This window comes from Botrytis byssoidea (assembly GCF_014898295.1).
Source record: "Botrytis byssoidea strain MUCL 94 chromosome Unknown BBYS_035, whole genome shotgun sequence".
NCBI lineage: Eukaryota > Fungi > Ascomycota > Leotiomycetes > Helotiales > Sclerotiniaceae > Botrytis > Botrytis byssoidea.
The window spans coordinates 185196-210184 of record NW_024065876.1 but is presented as its reverse complement, the minus strand read 5'-3'; the positions used below and the strand labels follow the sequence as shown (position 1 = coordinate 210184).

Sequence of the window (24989 nt, the reverse complement as noted above, 5' to 3'; positions counted from 1 at the left end):
AAGTGGAAAGATGAACAAGTAAAAAGTGCTGCAGTGAGATTTTACCCAACAGTCTCAAGACCCTCTTCCTATTCATTCATCCAATACCCACTCTGTCACCTGTCAATTTCTTATTCAACCGCTTTGCAGATTCTTTTGACAACAGTTGGTAGGCCACCAAAAATCTTCATGGTTCATTTGATTCAGCCAAACTACCCAGCTACACGGAATAGCCCCCAAAATAGAAATGGCTGCAATGATCTGGCAAGGTTAGAATTCCGGGATCTTACTTTCCAAAAGTAAACAAACATTTTATTAACATGCCATTCTGTAAAAAACTGTTCGGTCCTGCAAAGAAGGTGGCAATCCGTTGTACGGAAGAATTTCCCGAAGGCAAAGGGCATGAACGGCATGGTCTTCTTGCTCCGATATCATGTAGTGATATGCGAAATCCATCCTCGTTATTCTCGTCATCCAAAGGATTGCATTGGATTTATAGATCCGCTTGCCAAGATGCAAATCATTTTCTGTTGGACGATAGTATGCAAGGATCGTATATCGCATGCTAAAATGTTTAGTCAAGGGTAGGTACAACATGCACAGTAAAGTGTGTTGTCCCATTGAGGCTCATGGTGTTTCTTTTTCTTTTCCCGCGTTGCTCTCCCAGAAAATTGCCCTGTCTCGCCTGCTCTAGTGTCAGTAAGACGAAAAATTGATCTGCCATTTCTTTCTCAAATCACCACATAGTCCCTGTGCTAATCCATGTACTACCCTTCGATTTTATTATCTCCTCCCTTGGCCCTGTATCTTTGCCATCTCACGAAGTTGATATTCAAAGTGGATTTGTCAAGGTAACGTGGTGTATTCGTAGGTTCGTAATGTCTAGGGTCCCCTAGCTCTTTTCCATTTTGAGATTTTTCTCTCAGAACAATATCGTCTGGACTTTTCACTCGTTTTACTTGTCTCTCTTGTTGTTCAACTAGTCCTCGTGGGCTTCCTGCACCGCTTCGGAATTCTTTTAAGGTTACCTTGGCAAGTAGATGGCTGTGAAAGTTGTTAATTGACTCTTTTATTGGTCGCAAATCGCCTCAATTGGTATTTTCCGAACCTTCAGCCTTAGAGCTGACGCATCTTGGTCGTATATTATAGTCAGGCACATTAACTAAATACATCTACCTGCAGTCAATCGTTCCTGAACCAAGTAATTGTCGTCTCTTTTTCTCCGCTCGTTGAAAAAGATCTCAGCATTATTGCTGTTATCTACACTATCGTTATTTCACATCGACAGGACGGCATTTCACAATGGTATCCAATTCTCGGATCGGAGTACTGATAGCGGGGTTGATTGGGGTTGTACAAGGACAATATCTGAATACAACCGCGGCGATTGTAGCTCCAATAACAGCAGAGGGACAAGGACATTATTCAACGTGCGAACCAAAGACTGTGACTATCACGTCTCCCGGAGGTGGATATGGGTCATGTCCCACACAAACTGTTACATCAACCCAAGTATCTGTATCGACAACAACGTGTTGGGAGACTACAACTATTGAGTGAGTTTTAGCCGGCAGAAGCAAAGTGATGATATGCTAAACGTAGTCTAGCAAACCAACCACAATTGTCTCAATATCTACATCTACAGCATATCAGAATCAAACCGTGAGCGATCTTCTGTTTATACATGGGAATAATCATTGACTGGGAGGCAGACTACAAAAACCATTACAGAAATCGGAGGCGGTTATGGGCATGGGACTACAGTGAGTTGGGTACATGGTGGAGCACATGCAAGACATTCAATTGACTAGAAAAAGGTTACAGAGACTGTTACTCTTACCGCGAGCTCTATTCCTAGTGGTGGATATCCATATGGAGGGAGTACTGTGAGTGAATTCGATTCGGGAGACCAAAAAACCGGTTTGTTGATGAGTTTTAGATCACCCAGACAATCACTCAAAATCAGACTGTAAGTTTTGGACTGAATACGATTCCACGATATAGCTCCGCTGCTTACACAACTAGATAACTAAAACCGTCGGTGGTTATCAAACTGCGAACCAAACTGTGTGATCTTCCATCATCATCACCAAAAGGCCAAGGACTGATATATAACAGATTACGGAGAAAATTACCGAGACAGAATCTTTCACGACAACGTGAGTATCTCAAATTGTTTATCAATCGAGCGATTTCAATGTCTGGATCCTTCTCAACATTCAGAAGAGGTTGGATGCTCCGAAGTCTTTGACCGTTGGATTGTAGTTCGATCGAGGATTCTCTTTCAACGTTTGAAGCAATTCCAACATGTGGAAGGGGCTGATTGTTTGAATTTTTTTTATTGCTGGACTGCAGTCCAGGATATCGTATATCCTGCCGAAGAATCACAACTATGAGATGTCTATGACTCGTTGCATAAAGGCTCAATAACAGAAACATTACTAATCTGGCTCCAGTGTTCCCAGTATCATTTCAGCGATTACGACCCTCACGGATGTTATCACAGTGGTATGTGTTATAGGCTTTATTTCAAAGTTTATGAGCTGATATTGAGAACAAATAGACCAACATATCTACAGCTAGCTTTACCGAGACAAATCTTGTCACAACAGTAATTAGCTCTGAGATCTCCTGATTTACCCCTATTAATTCTCATGCTAGACTAAAAATTACAATTTCACTGCTACTCAGGTAGATCGCACAACTCAAACTAACACCATCACCGATGAGGAGACTACAACAAGTTTCATTTGGCAGACCACCATATTGACAGATGTAATCACAACGTCAATCCCATATACGACCACTTTGATTAATAGTTATGGATATCCAATTACAATAACTAAGTATAGTACCCTGACCACTACTGAGAGATATACTTCTAGTTTTACTACCACGACCACTCAGGACCATACAACTACAAAATTAAGGACGGTGACAACAACATGCACAGAGTTTGTTCCTGTATTCATAACCAAAACGATAAGTGGGTCTCTCACGACGATCACATCGTATTCCGCAACGACTTTCACCTCACTCATTACGACTGGCACGACGGATTATGAGACTGCTACGGTTACATCAAAAACAACTGATTACGTACCAACAACGATATATCAACCTTCGACGTATACTACTACTCAAGATGTAACTGTCATCTCATCATATCCTGTGACTGTTATTAACAATTATACACTGTGGGAAACTACAACGAAAGTCGAGGTATCAACATATGAAACCACCAGCACAGTGACTTCAACGACTTCAATACCTCTACCCACAACGATTGATGTCTATATCACCACGACCGTGGATCATCTCTTCACATCTGTCTCCACATACACCTTGAATACAAGCTATCCGGTAACTGTTATTTCCGACCACTCTACTACTTACACTCAATATACCACCGAGTATTACACTAGTCGGGAAACAAGTACATTTTCTACGACGGAAACGGATACTGAAACGGATTATGTGACTACTACCTCATATGTACCTACTACTACTATCTCCACATCCTTCATAACTACCAGTATACCATATACTGTTATATCTTCAACAACTTTGTATATTTACAGCACTCAAACTTCTCTGATCACCCTCACGACTTCCGTACCTACCACCATCACAGACATTTCGACTTCAGTATCAACTGATTATGTGACCACGACCTCATATGTCCCTACCACAACCATTTCTACCTCCTTGAAAACCACAAGTATACCTTACACCGTCGTTTCCTCAACAACGCTATATATTTACAGCACTGAGACCTCTTTATTGACTCTCACAACCTCTGTACCTACCACTGTCACGGATATTTCGACTTCAATCTCAACTTCCGTATCAATATCTGATGTTTACGTCTATACGACTATAATTGAGACCTATAGCACGACGGACACTTCCTATATAACCACTTCTTATCCATACACTGTAAGTGAGACAATTATAAGCGATATAACACACAGCTTCACGGACTATATCACTACGACAATAATAGATCGATCGACTTACGTCAGTCTTTCTACTCTCACGACGAGTGTCATCGTGCCAACCACTACTACACAAGTTTCATTGGTCCCAACAACCATTACAGATTCATATTATTCCACGGCTACAGTTACGAAGACGACTTCCTATCCATTTACTGTGATATCCTCAACGACCGAATACAGATACAGTACTTATATAACGGTTTCAACGTATACTAAGACGAGTACAAAAACTACTTCAATTCCATACACCACAACGCAAGAAATCTTGGTGCCAACTACTACGACCAGAATCTCCCTTGTTCCAACTACAATCGTTTCCTCATATTTCTCCACCTCAGTTTTGACAGTTTCCACATCTTATCCCTATACCGTCTATCAAACCATCATTAGTTCAACGACTTACTACTCTACCTCTTATATAAGTACGACTTACACGACGACCCAGGAATTAACTTCTATATCCACACTCACTACTTCAGTCCGTACCTCTCTTCAAAGGAATTTGTGATCAAGCACTGATTTCTCAATAGGTGCCCACGACAACAACCGAGACTAGTGTGATAACTAGTACAACCTCAGTATGTACCCCTATTAGACAAAATTTCGAGCTTTAGCTAATGAAGATCCAGGTCCCTACTACGACAACCGAAACTAGTGTTTTTACAAGTATCTCAATCTCAGATATCTACTCAACTTATAGTACCACCTTGACAGAATTGACTACAATCAGCGCTACTTTGACCGAAATTGATCTTTCAACGATAACCGTCTCCACTTCATATCCATACACGGTATATACTACAGTTGTCAGCGATCATACGACTACCTCAACTCAATATGTCCCAACAACATATACGCAGGTTATATCCGCGACACAATATGTTCCAACAACGTATACATCTTTGATCACAAGATCTGAAAGTAAGTAGCTGTTTTGAAATTATTTAGGCTGTTGACTTACCCAAAAATAGCAACCACGGCCACAGCAACTGTAACAGATAGTGAGAGTAAGTACCTTTCAAAGTGTGAAATTTGAATATAGGAACTGATTGGAATAAAGCAACAATCGCTAGCTACACTACCACTGATTTTCAGAGTGAGTCAACGTATCATTTGCTTCTGACGTATAACATACTGATCTGATGTAGCTACTACCACAACCGCAACATCTAGTAAGTTTAAAGCTTTATAAAGCCTTCTGATTTATACTAATCTTCCAGTCGCAACTCTTACATCCATCGATGTCATCACACTTCCTCCCGTTACCCTTACCACTTCGATTTCTGGGACCCCAATCACGATGACAGAGCCCGCATCAACCATATCCGTTACCAAGACGATCACCTCTGAACTATATATCACGTCATTGGTCACCCTTCCTGCAAGCACTGTTACATCGGATATTTATGTTACTACTTCAGGTAAAACTTGTACCATTGGGTTTCTAAATTCTGTGCTGATAATGTCTAGTTGCCGGTCCAACGATCACGACGTCGATATCAGGATCTTTGACTAAGATCACTTTACCTGGTACTACCTCCGTTTTGACGGTTTCAGGACCAACCATAACATCCAATGTTTATATTACTACATCACGTAAGTAAATGAATATTTCTAAATAGATTTTCGGCTAATTAGTGAAGTTCCTGCACAAACCATCACTACTTCAATATCAGGATCTTTGACCACCATCACATTCCCTGGTAGTACCTCCGTTTTGACGGTTCCGGGTCCAACGGTAACATCCAACGTTTACGTTACCACCTCACGTAAGTCAATGAACAATACTAGATGGATTTCACGCTGACTTGGCAAAGTTCCTGCTCAAACCATCACGACTTCTTTATCTGGGTCTTTAACCACCATCACCTTACCTGGTAGCACTTCGATTCTGACAGTTCCTGGCCCGACAATCTCATTGTCCGGATCTTTGACGACTGTTACTCTCCCTGCAGTGACATCAATCCAAACAATCCCTGGTTCTACAGTTACAACATCGATATCAGGATCACTGACAACCATAACCCAGCCAGGTAGCACATCAACTATAATCCTTCCGGGATCAACTATAACCTTATCTGGATCAACGGTTCCTGGTCAGACTATAACTCTACCAGCCTCAACAGTCACTCTGCCAGGATCGGTTACTACTCTGCCAGGATCGGTTACTACTCTCCCTGGACTGACTACTACCATTCAAGGGTCAGCCTTCACGGCTCCAGGGCAGACAATCACTTTGCCTGGGTCGGTGACTACTCTCCCTGGATCTGTAACAACCCTTCCCGGTTCGACCATAACCTTGCCTGGATCTACAATTGCTGGCCAGACCATCACTCTACCAGGCTCAACAGTCACCTTGCCAGGGTCGGTTACCACACTCTCTGGTCAAACTACCACTATTCAAGGATCGACTTTCACAGCCCCAGGGCAAACAATCACTTTACCAGGATCAGTAACTACTCTCCCTGGATCGGTAACAACCCTTCCTGCTTCAGTATCAATCTCAACTGTGACTCAGTCCATTGCAGGCCCAACAGTAACCCTCACTCAGGCAGGATCGACCGTGATATCAACTCTCCCAGGTTCCATCAGTATCTATCCAACGACCATAAGTCTCGGCGCAACCTTGACAGGATCAACAGCATATGTAACTGGGCCCGGATCCACCGTAACCGTAACTGAATTGATAACCTGTCCATCGCCTACGAACTCTGGTTCGGTAACTCCTCAGGACTCCAGCTCATCAGCGGTTTTCGGATGTTCACCAGGATACGTTTGCAGCCCACCCAAGCCAGATCATTGTGCTTTATGGGCCGATCCACCTGCTGCAGACTATCTTTGTGAAGCCAAATACTGTATTCCATCTCCTAATACGACTGAAGTTTACTGGGCACAGAATCAAACAGGATACTACCCACCATCAGCCGGGTACTTCAATCTTAACCCCAATGCGTTTGGTCTCAGCTTTGGTATTTTCATTGAGAAAGTCGTTACTGAGATCATCATCGGTAACGAAGGAACCGAACTTGTCAAGACTTACACTACCGGTGACTGGACATCCCAAACAGATATTTCTCACTACCCAGCGGGAACCCGAACCGGACTTTCTACCTCCGCACTTGCTACACCTTCTGCTCCAGCCCGTCGCGGACTTCTTCCCCGTCTTTTTGCAGGGAAGCGCAAATCAGACACCACACATCTCCTCACTAAACGGGATTCTACTGTTGTTCCCGCAGTTTGCTACTCCACATGTAACAATGGTTATGTTGAAGCGCTCAAAGTGGGCAAATCTCCCGCACTCTGCGACCCTGACTCTGCATTCGAATCTGATTATGGCGCTTGTACAGCATGTATTGATGCAAATAGCAACACTGTGAAAGAAACACTTCAAACATACATACAGCCACAATTTCAACAGTTCTTGGATTTCTGCAGTGCGCAGGCACCACAGAGCGAGGTCGCGGGCAGTACGGAAACTCAGGTCGTGACCAAGACCGCAACCGTTTTACCGGTTGAAGCGAGCAGCAGTACAGTCAAACCGGCTCCTACTACTAGCGGTTCGAGTGCTGCCTCGAGCTCTAGTGCTAGTGCAAGCCCAACTGCAAGCGCTACCCCGAGTGTTAGTATTACGAGCCAGATTGCACCGGTTGATACGTCTTCTGCTTCCTCAGCACCGATTTCTACCGGCGGCAATCCATCTGGATCTTCTTCGGCGGTCGTTAGCGTACCGACGGCTTCTGTAAGTGGAAGTGGAAGCGGGAGCGAAAGTGGGACAGGAACTGGGACCAGAACCGGAACCGGAACTGGAACTGGAATCACATCACCATCCGTAACAGCCTCGACTCTCCCCAGTGTAAGCGCCACAAGCTCCGGCTCAGGCTCCGGCTCCAGTGCCACATCAAACTCAGGATCTGGCTCAGGATCTGGCTCGGGATCTAGCTCGACATTCAGCTCTGAATCATCCCTTCAATCCCAAACCTCAACTCCAACCCCTACAACGAATTCACAAACTAGTTCTTCATCAACCAGCTCTGGATCTGCCAGCGCTTTAGGGACTGGACCGGTTGAAGGTGCTGGAGCCAAATTGAAGCCTTCAGTATTCTTTACATTGATGGCGATGTTATTTGTGGGACTCATGGGCTAGCAGTAATACAATTCTTGCTTTTTTAATTTTTATTATTCTATTTACAGCTTCGGCATTTTATATATATTCTCACGACTGCACGACACGGATAAAACGAAACGAAACGAAACGCGCGACAGTCCTACTTACGTATCATGATCAGTTTTATACCTTATTTCTATTTTCATTTTTATTCTTTCATGTCTCAATAAGACATGTTCGACAAAAAACATGATACACACGATCCTTATTTTTAATCATAATCTTGATGAGGGGAGAATGATACACTACGATCTCTACGAAAAATACGCATGCACGCATGGTATGGAAATGCCAAATCACGGTCTTTTAATTCGGTATGAATGATGAATGCATGGATGCATGACAGGGACGAAAATGAACGGAGGAAGATACCCAATACACACTCATTTATGGCGTTATGTTTGAATATTGATTTTTGAAAGGAAAGGAAAGAAAAGGAAAGAGAATGCGGCGAGTAGAGTAATGGGTTTGATGGATATCTCTCTTATCTATCTACTTGTCAAGGAAAGGATAATGTTTGAATAATGATGGGCACTCTCAAGTTGGGATAACATATGGAAGAGGGATTCAAAAAGGGGGGAAAGAAAGAGAATATAATGGGAGGAAATTTGGTGGAAAACAGGCGACTTTCTACTTCTCATGTTATATATACTTGATATTTCGATATCTTTGCCTTAAATTTTTGAAGCCCAGAGTGGACTTGTGAGGGGATGGGTTAAGCGGTGCGAGTAATTAGAATGATACAGAAGCGGCGAAAGTAATTCTCGACTGGTTGGAAATGCCATAGCGAAATTCAAAGACAATTTCTCCACTGTATTGATACTCTTCCCATTACTTAATTAAGCATCTAGATGTTGCTCAAAAGTGCCCAACATCACAATTGACTTGAAAAAAATGATCAGGCAAGATTAATATGTCATTTCGTATACTCTCTACCTCATACATGTCGTATGTATCCCATAAACTCCTATTCCCTTAGATGAATGCCCATTCCATAATTTACACACATATCAAGGCAAATATCCTCAACCAATCATTACAGTTCCATCTCCCTTTTTCTCTTCATAAAACTCTAATGTTAACGCCGCTAAGAAACATGGAATGCTACCTCTTTCGTTGACCCAAAATTTGATGTTTTCCATTATCCTTCCAGCAAATTTACTTTCCGGCCCACCACTAACCTTCATTGTTCCTCTTTCGCCATCAAATACGATACTATTCTCTTCTTCACCAACGGAAGGATAGTAGAACGATGTTACGCGCATTTTACCATTGGGCATGAATACAGCATCCCAGCCTAAGAGAGAAGACACACCGTCACGAAATTCTTGAGATTTAAGTCCCCAGACTTTCTTGAGACGATCATTTCGAGTTCGTTCATCCTTGAGTGCAGCTTGAGATTCTGCAACTAGGTCTTGTTGGGTTTGAAGCGTAGATAACGGAACTGAGGCATCAGGAGGGAGATTGGTGGTCAGTTGAGCGAGGAGGTCTGCATTTTCGGCACGGAGGGCGGTGATGGTGGAAAGTTTGATGGCCTCAAAGTCAGAGGTGGGATTGGAACGAAGGGATAGAATGCGAGTCTGTGAGTGAGTGGTTGCAACTGTAAGACGTTCTTGTGTGACAGAAAGTTCTTTTTGGAGGAGCTTTTGTGATGTTTGAAGGTTTGTGATAGTGTCCTGAAGTTTACGGTTCTTCCTAGTGAGGGCCCCAATGCGTTCATTTTCGTCGTTCTCTTCTCGTGGATGTTTGGTACCCGCAAGAGTTGTTGCTGTGTTGGGTTGAGCTGATTCGGCGGTCGTAAGATCATTCTGGAGAGATTGTACCTCTTGACGATATTCATCCACAATACTCTCGAGCTCTTCAATACGTTTAATTTTCGCATCATCAACGTTATCGCCAGCTCCGAAAGCTTCATCCTCAGCATCGAAAGTCTTAAGCTGCGCTCGTAAATATTCAACTTCCTTGATGGCCAAAGCGCGTTGTCTCTCTAGTCGTAAACGAACCTTAGCATCTCCACCGCTGGTACTACTTCCAGCCGCCGCCTTGATTTTCTCCATTTCTCCGCTCATAGACCTCTTCTCATTTTGTAGCCCGTCAATAATGTTATCCCGGTCAAGAATCTCCGACTCGATAGCACCAAGTCGCTCCACTAAAGTAGCAGTTTGCATTCTTTCTTCAACGAGTGCTCTTGCCAGATCTTCTGGGGAATTGAACTCAATACGACCTTCAACATTGCTCTGATTTTGAAGGTATGCGGTCCACGCTAAACGCTCATCCTCAAGTCTTTGTCTTTGAAGTCTTGCTTCTCCAAGCTCATTCTGTAGATCATCCATAGCCTCGACTTTTCTCTGTAAAGTTCGTTTCTCTTCCTCGACAACCTCCACACTCTTATGTAGTCTCTTGTAATGCTTTAATTCGGCCGATTGTTCGCGATTCATTGCTTCCAGGTTTCGAATGTGTGTGACTTGCTCGCTCAATTCTTTCTTGATCACCTCCAGTGTATCGGTATCTCCCGTCTGCGCCTTAAGCCGTAGGACTTCAGCCTCAAGTGCTCCATATGATGTATCTTTTTCGGCCAATTGTTGCTGAACATCCTGTAACAAGGCTTCTCTTCGATCGGAATCCTCCTGTAAATCTTGGACGCTGCGCTGTAAGGTCTGATTTCTCGTTTCAAGCTCCGAAATTCTCCTTTCCAATATACGAGTTCCCTCCTCACTCTCGGTTTTAACATCCTCAATTTCTTCTTCCAGGAGACGCTTGCTCTCCTCCACCTCACGCACTCTTTTCTCTAGTGCTATCTTGTCGTTACTTGAAGTGTCGCGAAGTTCACTCATCTCTTTAGCCAAAGCTTCATATTGCCTCACTGCCTGATTTCTTTCTCCTTCTGCAATTTGCTTGTGCTTGAAATCCTCTTCAGCTTTACGTGTCGCATCCCGGAGTTCATTCTCATGCCTCAACTTCGCAAGCTGTTCTTCTTGCTTGTGATTATCAATTGTATATTTCAAAGTCTTCACTTCGGCCTTCAAATCATCCAATTCTTTTCTTCTTTTTTCCGCCTCTTGATCCGTCTCGGAGTGAGTTGGCTCTCTTCTAGATTCATCGAGTATGGTTCGGGTTGATTGGCGAAATCGATCTGTTCGCGAGGGCGGTCTATGAGTAGATTCCGCGCCTGTCAAGAAGTCGAAACTAGGTTGAGTATTCGATGGTCGTGCAATAGACATCTAATGAATCATATTCCCGTGAGATAATGCAATTGTGTACAAATGAAATTGCAAGACAAAAAGATTAATTCCTTACCCTAGATTGCGCACGAGGAATAGCACTACCCATACTCATTCTATTACCACCGCTAGTCGAGGATCTTCTTCTTTGAGAATCTCCCAAACCTTGAGGAGTGTGCGCCCTCATCTCTGATACGTACCGCTACCTGCGGATTTGTGTTTTGGCGTTACGTCGATAGTCGTCGCAAACATGAATCTGTGATGCAAGGCTGAGAATGGAGAGGAGATAATATGTATTACATAATCAAGGTACCGGAGAAGACAGAAAATATGGGGAAATGGTTGGCGGGGTGAAGAGTGTTTTAAGTGAATTTTGAGAGATGGTTAGAAGATGAGATGGATAAGTTAAGACGACCTAGATAGGCAGACAGGAAGGTAGGTAGCTGGAGGTATTTTAGATAGGTACCTAGGTATTCGACGATTTACCATTCGTTATATGTTGTCCCAAAGAATGCTCTTTCAATAATGATATTGGCTGGAATAGGAACATGAACATTGATTGACCTTAGACAATCATCAACACTTAGTCCAGTCTATTCCGACCCGAGTTCATCAATTGAATCATTTGAGCATCTCCCTTAGTCCTACGTAGTATCTAGGTGAGATGCTTAATAAGACTTCTTAAACCTGCGATAATAAGTCATCTAGACACTAGGTATATACCTACCTAGGTATGTATTCATGTAAAAGCCGCCGAAGCTCTACTTGAACACTTTGTACGGTGCGTGAGCGTGCATATATAATACCAGGTACTAGGTACGTACTCTCTTCCCAAAATTCTCGCAAGTCTGTATTTTAACTTTATTAGACCAAGACTTGTCCAATCGATCTGTACCTGGCCGACTTTGGCTTGGCTTGGTCTGGCACCTCCCGCTGCTAAGAGGAAACATTAACGCCAACAAAAGACTCGACACGGGGCACCAACTGCTTGCTGACTAAGATTGACTTCGAGAAAGAAAAGGTGGGTTTCCTTGCCCTTGATAGCTCCATACTTTCCCATGGAGATGGAGATTCAACAACGTATTCATATGGCGAAATACAGCCGGTGACACTTTCGCAGCGACTTGCTGCTTCGGAATAATTCTTCCAACAACAAACCAAAATTCTTCACATGGGATCACATCTCCTTAAAAACCTAACACCATGGCAACCCGAAAGCTCCCTGTACTGGCACAAATCCCTTCCTATTGTTCTGTGCTCTGTAGCTAACAGCTCTTTGGCAGGCTCTGAGATCAGCTCTCAGATCGACCAGAGTAGGCTCTTCAGTATCATACGCTCAGGCAAGATGTCCATATCAATTGATTCATCATACTTTCTCTACGACGCACAGTCCTGCCGTTGCTTCCAAAGAAACTACAGACTCGCAAACAAAATCCACACATGAGGACTCCACTGGTTCAGCATCTGCCGGATATTCCTCGTCTTCTTCTTCCTCATCGTCAAGCTCGGCCAGCGACATTCCAGCCCCGGCAGATTGGGAAGAGAATCCAAACTACAATATCGAAAAGTTCTCAGAACTACCTCATTCTAATTTTGGGGTCAATCAGCACATGGTAATCAACGATGAGTTCAAAGAAGCTCTGAGGCAGATCTTATGGCAATTCAGAGCCCCAATTAGGTATGCATTTGCGTATGGATCCGGCGTCTTCCCTCAATCGAAACATACGAAAGCGAAACCTTCAAGCATTACATCCATTCATTCGAAACCACCCCCAGCAATTGTTGAACAACAAGGAGGCACCCCTAAGATGATAGACTTTATATTTGGTGTATCCTACAGTCAACATTGGCATTCCCTGAACTTAAATCAACATCGAGATCATTACTCGGCGCTCGGCTCACTCGGATCTGGGGCTGTTACTGCTGTGCAAGAAAAATGGGGAGCTGGTGTCTATTTCAATCCATACGTTACGGTCAATGGCACTCTTATTAAATATGGTGTCGTTAATCTGGATACGTTGTGTACAGACCTTTCTGAGTGGTCAACACTGTATCTTGCAGGCAGGTTACAGAAGCCTGTCAAAATTCTCCGGGACGACGCAAGAGTCCGTCTTGCGAATCAGGTTAATTTAATCTCTGCATTGCGAACAGCATTGTTACTTTTACCTCCTGAATTTACCGAACAGGAATTGTATGGCACCATTGCAAACATCAGTTACTTGGGTGATCCAAGAATGGTCTTACCGACAGAGGATCCGTCAAAAGTCGCCAATATTGTTGGGAATAACCTTCCTCACTTCCGCCGACTCTATGCGCCTCTCATTGACAACCTTCCTAATGTCGACTTTAACGATTCTAAGTGCTCCGATCCAGAATGGGCATCTGATCCATCAACAAATATACGGTTAACTCAAGATATGGACCCAATTCGACGGGGAAACATGGTGAGACGTCTGCCAAAATCATTTCGATCGAAGCTCTACTTCCAATACCAGAAGAAATACCAAATACCCCGACTAGAATTTGATCAAATGATTGAGGCTTCGCGTGATGAAGACGGGACAAGGATTAATAGGAGAGAAGGGGGTGGATTTGAAAGACGGATTGCCCGAGAACCTCCAGAAGATTTAAGATCTGAAGTCCGAAGTGTAATCAAGAACACGATTGGATGGCCTAGTACGAGTCAGAGTTTGAAAGGCCCCTTCACAGCTGGATTCCGTCGAACGTGGCGGTATATGAGTGAAAAGATGGCGAAGCATGCGGAAGGGAAGAAGAAATTGGAGGCAGCAAAGGAAAAGAAACAAGATTGAGCATCATGCCAAGATATTGTTTTAATGATGACACGATTAAACGGTGAGCTGTATGCTGTGATGCGTGCTGTAAATAGACCGAGTCTATCTTAGACTCATTACACGGCTCCTGGTAAGGATTTATTGGAAACCCGGGCCGTTGAACGCTTTTTACGTTGAAGGGCGGCTATCCATGCATATATGCATGTCAAGCATTTGGGAATTGCTAGAAAGGAATTGGATGGTTAAAGGTTGGTGGTATTACTTGTATGCTTTGCATGAGAACCAGAACTTTGAGAAATGGACATTACTACGTTAGCAAAAGTTATTCTATACCTTCTTAGTTATGTCATTTTGTTTCAATATATCGAGCCTCTTTGTATCATGTCACACTCGCCGTTGTTGCACTTTTATGTTTGAGTCGATTACAATTCGCTTGGCGCTTTCAGCCTCGAATTTCATTACATCCGGCAAGGCCTGATCAGTGGATATTTTCTCGATGTTCTAATCATGCAGCAATATATTATCTATATTCAATGCTATTGTGTGTAATTGATAGACTAGTCACAAAGCCGTTAGATAGTTGCGATCATGACCAAACTATACCTCCCGGGAAGGGAAGCGGAAGTATCCATCCGTCTTGACCACCCTATAATCTACGTGTCCGCCACTTGTTTCTCATGAAGAAATAAAAAGGTAGAGACACAATTCTCATTTCAAATTATCACTGCCATCTCAACTCTCGTCATTATTTTCATCTGTTTGATGGTTTTTGAATAATCAAATTCAAAGTAACTTCGCTTCACCATGGTATTTGATCTTCCGCGTATCATTTTAGGAACTAGAATCTGACAGGGATAGCATATCTTAATTATTGGCTGCGGGCTTGCTGGCCTCACCATATCTATTGCACTTGCAAAAGGAGGTCACACTGTGGAGATACTAGAAAGTTCTGAGCGAATCTCATATGTTGGAGCTGGTAAGTGACGCGGGTGCACTCATTGCAATTCAGCACACCGATTTTATGTGCATCTGTTCACGATTTGTAGGTATTCAGGTCACACCAAATTCTTCAAAGATTCTTCGTAAGTTGGGAATCGATTCTTACATTGAGAAGTATTGTACAAATCCAGTGGATTTGAGGATGATGCGCTGGAAAGATGGTCAGATTCTTGTCGAATGCCCGTTGAAAGTGCCTGCGGAAAACGATTATATGTCTCCATATTGGTTAGTTGAACTCACTCAATTGGACAAGTGAGCTAACAGAAAATAGGCATGTTCATCGTGCGGATCTCCACCGTGGATTACTCGAAGCTGCGACGAATCTTGGTTGCCAAATTCGATTGAACAGTCGTGTGGTCAATATTGATCCTTCCCTGCCCGCGCTTTCCACACAAGATGGTAAAATTTACTCTGCGGACTTGATCGTCGCATCTGATGGTAACTATCTTAACTACTGGCTCTTGTGATATTTTAAGTCTGACAGTCAAATTGCAGGTCTACATTCAATGGCCCGCGAAGTTATTCTAGGCAGAACTGGAGCACCCATTCCAACCGGTCAAATGGCTTATCGTGTAGTACTGCCAGCCAAAAAGCTTGAAGGCATTCCTGAGTTGGAGGAGATTATCTCCGTTCCTCGAAACAATCACTGGCTTGGTCCTAATGCGACCGTTCTATCATATCTGCTGGAGGGAAAGGAGGAAAAACTATTGAATCTTGTCTTCACGTCAGTATGTTCCTTTTAGTGCTTGACTTTGCAATATTAGTGACGATTTCAGGTGTGATACAAATATGCCGGATGGAACAAACCAGCGGATCCAAAGCAGTGCAGAGCTTCGAGACAGATTCAAAGATTGGGATACAAGGTAATTGAGAAGTTGCAGGAGGATATAACAACGGTTGACGCATAAACAGAATTGGAATGATCCTTGATCATGTGGATACCGCTTTGGAATGGAGGGTAGTGTAATTGTCCTTAATTATAATAAATTTGCTAATGTATACGCGCGACAGTTGTATACTCATGAAGAACTAGACAGCTGGGTTCATAACTCAGGAAAACTTTGTCTAATTGGAGACGCAGCCCATGCTATGACGCCTTATCTCGCGCAGGGAGCAGCCATGGGTATCGAGGATGCAGCTATACTTGGCGCGCTTCTGGAGAAGTTTCCTACTAAGGATTCTCTTCCAGAAGTATTATCGATGTATTGTAATCTTCGACGAAAGCGGACTGCGAAGGTTGCTAAAGCCTCAATTGATTCACGATACTTTACACAAATGCCTGATGGAGATTCGCAAAAACTTAGGGATGAATATCTATTGACCCATCCTGGTATTTGGCAAGGACATATGAATATACGGTCCCGGCAGGAATTCTTGGATGAACTATTTGGTTATGATGCCTACAAGGCCTTAGACCATATTTCTGCAGTACTTTAACAGTATTGCGGCTGGGGTCATTGTGATCACATTATTGGTAGAGCTTAGACCTCGTTTACCCGGATTATCACTAGCATAAGACGCTTCGTCACAATTCATACCAATCAAATTGTATCTCTGTCATCGAATCACCAGCATGCAGCAGCAAACAGTTGCACCATGCCAATAAAGATATAAGCTTAATAACTTAATCTGCACATCGTAGTTGATTGCATATTCCGCCCAGAGAAAATTCTTCAATAGCCGGCTTGGTGGACCCTGTTTGTCGAATTATCACAAGTTCAATTTAAACGGCGAGACAAAAATGTAACCAGGGTTGGTTCTGATCTTGGAAAAGATGGTAAATTGATGCTGATCAACTCTTGGCACTATGAAATACAATAGACCTGAAGTGCCGGCTGCCGTCTGGATTTGCAGCTTTGCGATATTTTGGCGCTTATAAATTTGTGGAAATGGCTCGATTGGTTGAAGATGTAGTATCAAGTAATTCCGTTACTTGTCATGGCTCATGAACTTCTGAACTTTTCATTGGGTTAGTGAACAGAATAATTCACAGGATCCTTTTTCTTCTTGATTGAGCTACTAACCGTTGCAAATGTTGGTTGGCAAACAATCCGGACATCTGATAGGGAGGGGCTCGGGCGGGAGAACCATACTGACGGGACGATGTAGTAATTTGTGCTCCGAAAGCTGTCGACATGAAGTGTTTATGTACGAACAATAATCACTTCTTTTTTGGATATTGATTTGATAGTAGGAATTTTGATTGCCACTATTCACAATGGCAGACGATCGAGGGCTCAATGGTGATAGCCAAGGTCACAGAATGAGTTCTAAAGGGGGTAGCGAAAAGATAATGTTGGCAAATCTTGAGATTGGTAGCACGATCTCGCAAGTTTTGGCTATCATGTTAGATCGTCATGGTCTACCGCTTGTCCTTCAGCCGAGTCTTTTAATGTCTAAGAATCGTTTCAAATTCGGAATATATTCAACCTTCCAGACACTAGGTTTTCCTGGTTCCGTTTAGGTCTTAAAATCTTACGACCATCAAACTACAGTCCCGACTATGAGCGAGGAGAGAAACTGGTATCTACTCCATATTTTTGACGAATGGTGCTCATATTTCCGCACTTATTGGTGACTATATAGGCTAAGCAGGTGGTTGGCAATGGGATTGTTGGGTCGGTGCTATTATCACCGGTTCAGCTCTTCATTTTGCTATTTTCTCCTTCTCGGAAACGCTATTTTGTAGCGATACCGTGGCTCTTGCTACGGAAATACACGAACGAACTTACTTCCGGACGTTGTTCAATTTCAAGGGGAGCAAAAGCACCACGAGAAGACTGCACATGGGGGACTTTTCGTATGCATTCCGCATTTTGAGTTATCCATTGGTCTTGTTTACTTTCTGGTACTATAGATTGGTCTGGACATATATCAATGTTCTCCCTGCCATTTTCCTAGCCACCATCTACACCAGATTTTACCATCTCAAAAGCTGACCTGTTGGTGTCAGTTTAGGTATCTCCTTGACTGTTGGAAGCATTATAGGCGAGCTACGCGCTGGTCGCGCTTCATATGCCATCATGTATCATATGGCGCAACGACACAATGGCGAGAGAAAGCCGCTGCATATTTTATATCTCTCGCCACTATCTGCAATTTTCATGCACGCTGGACTTTTGATATTCGGGGGACTTTTGGGGAAAACGGGGTTGGTGGGACCTTTTATTGGGCTTGGGATAGGTATGTTCCCAGCAATCTTCCTACATTCTACCTATCATGATACTAGAAACTTACGAATAATCACACGTAGGTTCTTTCAGTCTTCAAATATGCTCTACAACGCTCTACTCTTACATCTCCGATTGTTACAAGCCGCAAACCCCGGAGACGGGGATACTTTTTAATATTTCGAGAGAATCATCATTTTTAGTGGGTTATTTTGCTTTGCCTCTAGCTGAAAGTATCGGCTATTTCTGGGCTTGGTATAACTTCGCTGGTCTTTTTGGGTTGAGTGATATACCAGTGGGAATGTTGATATGGTGGGGAGAGAGTTGGAGAGAGAAAATGGGGAAGGTGAAGTGGGGTGGTGACGTATAAGTTCAGAAAGCTCCCTTCAGCTACTGGGCTGTGTTTCTAATATTGAATCTAGAAATATTCATTCGAGTAGACTTAAATGTAGGATGTATTTGGTAGAAATTATTATAAGCGAGATTTGAATATCTGCTCCTATCTAGAACATTTTGGGGACTTTATTGTTCCCGTGAGATCTATACAACGAGTAGTCAAGTAAATCACGGCTCGAGGGAGGAGCCTCTACCCAATTAGAACGTGTTTTTTCCGTTTGACCTGTTTGACCTGTTTGCTTAAACATGAATTGCGCTGAGTCTGATTCAGCTGAGTTGTTCTGTTTGCTCGAACGCATGGGGCTAGCACAGACTAGCAGGCTTTCCTATTTAAACCCCTTCTACTTCTTCAACTCTTTCTATCCTATTCCTTCAGACATAAGTACTCGGATATCTTCCCTCGTAAGGTGTCGAAAGTCGGAACGCTTGAATTTTCACACGCAACTACTCATCAGACGGCGTCATGGTGCTCTGGAATGAGATCAGATACAATTAGAAACACGGAAAGGAAGTATGGCTAAGTCACCCAAACGAGAATGTATCTTAAACGACAGTGATTATTCTAGTTTCGCCGCGGCAATATTATTCAAAGCCAATTACATAACCGAATGGACAACAACAAAAATAGAAACTTGATGACAACGAAGATTTTACTTCTGCGATAAAAACACGTTCTTAACTCTCGCATCTGACCCATCAAGAGTCATCAGTCTACAGACTTACGGCCTTTTCACTAGGTAAGAATTTTACAAATAAAACAGCCAAGAAAGAAACTGCATTTGAACCTAAAAAAGCGCTGAGCGCATTTTGCGCTGTGTATGAAAGGAAAAAGGAGAAATTGACAAGGAGGAATGTTTAAGTGGAAAAATTGCGTGGTCCGTACGAGCTCAATCGAGGGTTTCAATTCTAGACAAACATGACAAACGCGTCTTAATCGAGTATGGTGTAGTTTTGAGGCCAAGATTTACTCTAGTAGTAGTAGATGTATAGACTGGTGAAATGACATTAGAGTGATATTTATGCTTTCATGATGTTTTCCATGGAGTTGAACGTAAATTTTTTAATTCTTCTAGTAGCTCTTGCTCACGGAGATAGAGAGATCATGTTCGTGTCTTTTGAACGAAGACCTATCACATTAATTTTTCTAGGAAGTTTTGGATAAGTCTGACCTGTTTATTCAAATTCGAGCTACGAGTCGGTCTCGCATGGACCAGGCACTTTTACTATCTAAACCTTTTCTCACTCCTCCAATTCTCTCTTTTCTTCTCCAGTATCTGCTATTGGACTGCAGGGTCGGTTTGCAAGGTGCTGTGTCTATGATTGGGGGCTAGATGTGTGCGAGGGAGTATCTTCGCATATTTCTGCTGAACGAGAAATGTACTGCTTGTGCTCTTGAGATACCTGTTGTAGTGATTACCACCGTTGTCAGATCATTTTACTGACTATGAGACTCTGGAAATAATGAGAATGATTAAGGCAAGATTGTAATAGCGATATGTTGAAAATGTTGAGTTGAAACGATGATCAAAGATTGGCAAGATGCTGATTTCGGTTCAGAGACTACTGCTTCTACTAAGCGATGATAGTCCCAAAGACCGCTTTGTGGTATACTTGAATGATATCTGCCACTTTGGATAGAGTAGAGGTAGGAAAAGAGGCATGGTGGATGGCTCGGTGCTTTCCCAGGGCTCGATGGATAGTATGCACCTCCTTTGCTTCTCTGGTTTCGTAGACTCTACCGAGTACCGTGGAGTCAAGCGAAGAGTCAAACTTGTATAGAAAAGTATAATCATCCAGTGATTGTTTATTCTTTTATTGTCAAATTCGCTTTCGTTTGGTGTTCTTAGCACAATTCTTGATACTACAATTACAAGGTTTCACTATCACTACGAATATTTGTCACTCATGAACCATGTGCTTCTCTTGAGATTGCATTCAGGGGAATAAAGTATGCTTGATCTCAAAATCTCAATTGTAGCAAAACAATACAGCTACAAAAGCATTGTTTACAGCATGCAAGAATGAGCGAGGCTTGCTTCAATCCCCTTTAGGTCCAGTCTAAAGCCGCTGTTGATTTCTGCGGAAGAAAAGAAGGAAGAGCGGAGAGTGACTTTTGTAGTTAGTTCTTAGACTTAGAGCGTATTTGGGACAAGTTTGTCCCGTTTGCACACTTGATTCAGACTAGCACGGACAAGTCCATTTTCCTATATATACTTCGTTCCACTACCCCTAATGTTTTACTTTTGCCACCCTCTAGCTAGAACGAACCAGAACAGCGTTTAAAGGTCGAGGTTAATGTGAGTCTTTCCAGATAACACTCTTCTTTGAGCGGGTAGATTTCGTTGCGGCAAAGTAACGATTGGTGCTATTTGTGACGCGTGTAAATAAAGAAAAAGATTAAAGCATCTACCATGGAAATGCAGATATGGATTAGTGTTTTTGACATTGCATGATTCATCAGTATCATTATAGTTTGTCGCCCTGCGTCCCTGCTATCACTTCCCCACTCTCGTCCATCACCATCACCTATTCATTGTGTCTCTGTCCATAAATCTGGCAACAAGAGATGAAATGAGTAAAAGTGGGAAGCTGTGAAAGATTTGAAGAAGTCCCAGGGAAGTGCGAGTTCCCAACCTCTGCCGCATTCCTATCAGAGTATCTTCCAAAGTTCACACTTCTATGGGATATTCCACAATCCATCAATTGGTTGGTGGCGGAAAACTAGAGAAATTGTTGAAGCGTATTTATAGTAGACATCATCGCCGTTTGTATTGAACGAATGCAAAAGACGAATTATGCTCAATGTTTAATAGTCCTATAAGAACATGAATTTGAACCTAGTCTCACTATAGACGAGTTTGTACTGTTTGTGCACATCGGAGCATCAGTTGGGCCATGAAGGGAAAGCCCATCTCTCCGTGTATACTCTGCTACGTCCCTCCCTTTATCCAACAGCTGTAGACTGTGTACGTTCCTTAGGTAGGAGAAGGGGAGATTGATTGACGTATGTAATGAAGGTACTTCTCACCAAGACATTCTAGCTTAGTATCAATGATGATGATATAGTGACGGTGATAACTAACCTATATAGAAAGAACAACAACGTATGAGAAGTCTGAAATCAGTGCTTGTGAGATCCAGGTTGTGATCTGATTATACTTATTTGAGGGTCTCGATCTCTAAATACAATTAGTGCAATCAGATAGTTTGAAATGTTGTACTGTGAGGTTGTGAAGAGGAACGAGTGGGTTGAGGGGTGTCGAGGGTGACACTATATTGTGTACGTAGTAGCTTCAATAAATCTAACAATGAAAAAGTTAGCTCGATCATGTGATGATACCAGAGTATGGATAAACTAGCACCTTGCTATTTACTAAAAGGGATTCGGGCAGTCATGGATTGCTCCTCTCTCTTGGAGTACGTACTTCGATTCAAAATAGTCAATGGGGGAAGCATTCTATAATCCAGTCAAGTATCAAAGACTCGAATCAATCTACGGAACAGAAAACTCACAGTATGATTTGAGTGCTAAGACCTATTCACATTGGACGGGCAGCCCTTTGTTCGATTGTAATGCATTGTATGACTCCAATCCTATTCCTTTCAATCTTACTGTCATGTATAATGTTTTAGGTCAAAATGAGTCAACGGTTCCAAGATACATATTAGCATTAGTAATGTGGAGTAATTACCATGATTGATAATGAGGATTACGAGCCACATCACCAATACATCACCAATACAGACATACAAACCCCAATAAGAACTCCATTATTGACTACTTCGTACATAAAACCCATTCTCAGTGACCCCTTCATCAATCTCGCGTGCTCGCCTATTTATTACTGTGCTGTAAATGTCAAGTTGACAGGGTTCTAGGGTCTCGAAGCGGCCCATGCAGATGGTGTTCTCCGCTGTATTGAGTGTTGAGTCTTGACCCTCTCGACCCTGTAGCTCCATCGGTAGCTCCATGGCTCTATGCTGGACCGTGCTGAAGCAATCATCAACATAACTACATCATCATTGCTCTCTCATCCCCCGTTGTCAACCTTCTTCATATTCTAACAACAAATAAAACAACCAAAATTATTCTTCATGCCGAAAAAGAGGTTCACACCACAGTTTTCAAAACCTGCGAGTACAGTTCATCCATCACTCAATTCCAATGCTTCTGCATCGACATCGGCATCACAAAGTACGTCCACCCCGCCACCCTTCAATCCATCACTTAACTAATGCGCGCATTGTGTAACAGACAACAATGTTTCGTCCGTAAACGATTTGATAAATTCCGCTCGGAGACTAAATATCTCTCCTACTGAACACCTCCGCGCGGCCTCTTCCCTCAGTCCATCATCTCATACCCTTCCACCTCAAATTCGCCATCTCCTCTCCCAACCGGAGACCCCCTCTCCCACTCCTCGCAGACCCCTACGCAGCCGACGTTTTGATGACAATGGTCGTCGCATACCAGCTGGTCCTGCGCCACCCATAAGTTGGCTAAAAGGAAGGGCATACGAACTTCCTGATATGCGAAGGCAATTCGGTTTGGGTGAAGATGGAAGGTTAATTCCGAGTGGGGTAGGCTATTTTCCTGGTCTAGGCGATGATATAAATGGAAATGGGCCTGATAGAGGGAGGAGTTTGTTAGAAACCTGTTTGAAGAGATTGGCAAGGGACTGGCAGAATATGAGTGTTTATGAGTCGAACAATCTGGCATTGTTGCCGGTGAGCTTGAGGATGGGGCTTTTGAGCTATATTGCGGTCTATGGGCCGGAAGAAGGAATTGGATTTCAAGCCTTGAAGAACATACTTCTATTGCCAATACAGGATGACAGTGTAGTAGAAGGATCGATCAAAGAAGAGGCAGAAGATTGGGAGGAAGAAGCTGATGAAAGATCTACCGGGGGAAACAATGATTATTTCTTTCGACTTGACCTTGGTGGCTCAATAGGAAGATCGGTCAGCTTAAAACAGCTCTCAACCCTTCTTACAAACACTTTCGTAGTCAAAGAAGAAACCATTCCTCGGTCGTTTCCCATAGCCCTTCCACATCTCACCCATCTATCGCTCTCTCATCCTCCACCCTCGATCTCCTGGTCTCGTCTCCTAGCTCTCACACCTCACCTCAAGACTATTACGCATTTGTCCCTGGCTTACTGGCCCACTCCAACGTTCACACCAAACTCAAGTACCAATCTTTGGGGGTCACCGACCTCCCGAAGAAGTCAATTTCGATATGTCGCTAGTAGTTTGCATACCCAGACTATTGATGAAGAATTTTCAGAGTCGGCGTTGGTTTTGAAGAAATTGGCGAGTGGTGTCTATGGCCTGGAATACCTGGATCTGGAAGGATGTGTTGACTGGACATCGGCGTTACAGGATGTATATGGTATAGATTGGGGCCATCAATGGAGAAGGCTAAAGACTTTAATTTTGAAGAGTGGAATGATGGAAGATGATTCGGATTCTGATGTGGCAGAATTTGAAGAGTTTTCCGACAACAAAAAGAATGTTTTTGAAAAGGCTATATTGGAGGGACTGCAGACGAAAAATCACATATATGGGATGAGGAAAGGAAAAGCACTACCGTGGATGGATGTCATTGTTGATCGGAACCCTGATGGTATGAAACCGCGGGTTCCTAAGGTGTCTTCTGAAACGATCACTGGAGGTGCCGGTGCTAGGAATTGGGATACTGAATTGGCAATGGCTATTTCGAACAGTACTTGGGAGTCTTAGGAAACACTAGCGGTCGGATGGCGTCTAAACATTGGCGTTGTATTTGCATAGATAGGATGCATGGATATATATACTCTGGTACTCATAATGGCGGATTTGTATACACACTTACACATGTATTTAAAGTGCGGCGAGTACATATACAAGCCAATGAAGATTATTCTTCACATCTCTCTTCGTGCTCAATATTTTCAAACAACACTGCTGAGTGTATTAACATCCACTCTCTGACTCACTGTGGAGTCAATTCGAAATACCGTGAAGCGGAGACAAGATGATAACTACTATTGTCACATAAAGAGAGCTCACAATGGTCAGAATTAAAATCTGGGCATGAGAAACCCATCAACTCTCTATTCCGGATTCATGGGTCGCGCAGGTGGAACCCATATTTTAATCTTGACATCACTCGATATCTTCAATCTTCATAATGCATTAGCTTCATCTCCCTAGCTTTGTTCAGTCTCTGTAATCATCTACCTAACTAAGATCACGAACTCATTCTCAGTACTCCATAACGTCTT

The 24989-nt window shown here is 43.0% G+C and overlaps 7 protein-coding genes across 7 annotated transcripts; 6 read left to right on the top strand and 1 right to left on the bottom strand.

Annotated features, from left to right (window-relative positions):
- Positions 1-1281: 1281 nt before the first annotated feature.
- EAE97_011277 (uncharacterized protein) lies at positions 1282-8124 on the top strand (the record flags this gene model as incomplete). The annotated part of the gene is made up of 19 exons (XM_038881792.1): positions 1282-1535; positions 1587-1641; positions 1692-1742; positions 1797-1865; positions 1919-1948; positions 2005-2046; positions 2098-2138; positions 2436-2487; positions 2543-2590; positions 2641-4458; positions 4511-4558; positions 4610-4901; positions 4952-4987; positions 5041-5076; positions 5129-5152; positions 5201-5401; positions 5451-5576; positions 5624-5749; positions 5798-8124. 19 exons carry the CDS (start codon positions 1282-1284, stop codon positions 8122-8124), a joined length of 5676 nt encoding a protein of 1891 aa, XP_038727370.1.
- A 1046-nt stretch (positions 8125-9170) lies between these two features.
- Positions 9171-11553, bottom strand: EAE97_011276 (uncharacterized protein; the record flags this gene model as incomplete). Its single annotated transcript, XM_038881791.1, has 2 exons — positions 9171-11366; positions 11443-11553. The coding sequence occupies 2 exons, from the start codon at positions 11551-11553 to the stop codon at positions 9171-9173; spliced, it is 2307 nt and encodes a 768-aa protein (XP_038727369.1).
- Positions 11554-12569: 1016 nt separating this feature from the next.
- On the top strand, positions 12570-14176 carry EAE97_011275 (uncharacterized protein; the record flags this gene model as incomplete). Its single annotated transcript, XM_038881790.1, has 2 exons — positions 12570-12590; positions 12650-14176. 2 exons carry the CDS (start codon positions 12570-12572, stop codon positions 14174-14176), a joined length of 1548 nt encoding a protein of 515 aa, XP_038727368.1.
- A 700-nt stretch (positions 14177-14876) lies between these two features.
- On the top strand, positions 14877-16721 carry EAE97_011274 (uncharacterized protein). The gene is made up of 8 exons (XM_038881789.1): positions 14877-14965; positions 15017-15134; positions 15205-15382; positions 15429-15595; positions 15653-15881; positions 15934-16020; positions 16070-16115; positions 16169-16721. The coding sequence occupies exons 1-8, from the start codon at positions 14963-14965 to the stop codon at positions 16592-16594; spliced, it is 1254 nt and encodes a 417-aa protein (XP_038727367.1). The 5' UTR covers positions 14877-14962; the 3' UTR covers positions 16595-16721.
- A 654-nt stretch (positions 16722-17375) lies between these two features.
- Positions 17376-17621, top strand: EAE97_011273 (uncharacterized protein; the record flags this gene model as incomplete). The annotated part of the gene is made up of 1 exon (XM_038881788.1): positions 17376-17621. The coding sequence occupies one exon, from the start codon at positions 17376-17378 to the stop codon at positions 17619-17621; it is 246 nt and encodes an 81-aa protein (XP_038727366.1).
- A 322-nt stretch (positions 17622-17943) lies between these two features.
- EAE97_011272 (uncharacterized protein) lies at positions 17944-18824 on the top strand (the record flags this gene model as incomplete). The annotated part of the gene is made up of 3 exons (XM_038881787.1): positions 17944-18005; positions 18111-18340; positions 18411-18824. 3 exons carry the CDS (start codon positions 17944-17946, stop codon positions 18695-18697), a joined length of 579 nt encoding a protein of 192 aa, XP_038727365.1. The 3' UTR covers positions 18698-18824.
- Positions 18825-22818: 3994 nt separating this feature from the next.
- On the top strand, positions 22819-24465 carry EAE97_011271 (uncharacterized protein; the record flags this gene model as incomplete). The annotated part of the gene is made up of 2 exons (XM_038881786.1): positions 22819-22918; positions 22979-24465. The coding sequence occupies 2 exons, from the start codon at positions 22819-22821 to the stop codon at positions 24463-24465; spliced, it is 1587 nt and encodes a 528-aa protein (XP_038727364.1).
- Between the last annotated feature and the right edge of the window lie 524 nt (positions 24466-24989).

Excerpts from the sequence above, each read along its gene's own strand:
- EAE97_011274 (XM_038881789.1), top strand. Across the intron at positions 15,383-15,428 it reads GATTATATGTCTCCATATTG|GCATGTTCATCGTGCGGATC; the intron begins GTTAGTTGAACT and ends AACAGAAAATAG. Across the intron at positions 16,021-16,069 it reads TTCAAAGATTGGGATACAAG|AATTGGAATGATCCTTGATC; the intron begins GTAATTGAGAAG and ends ACGCATAAACAG.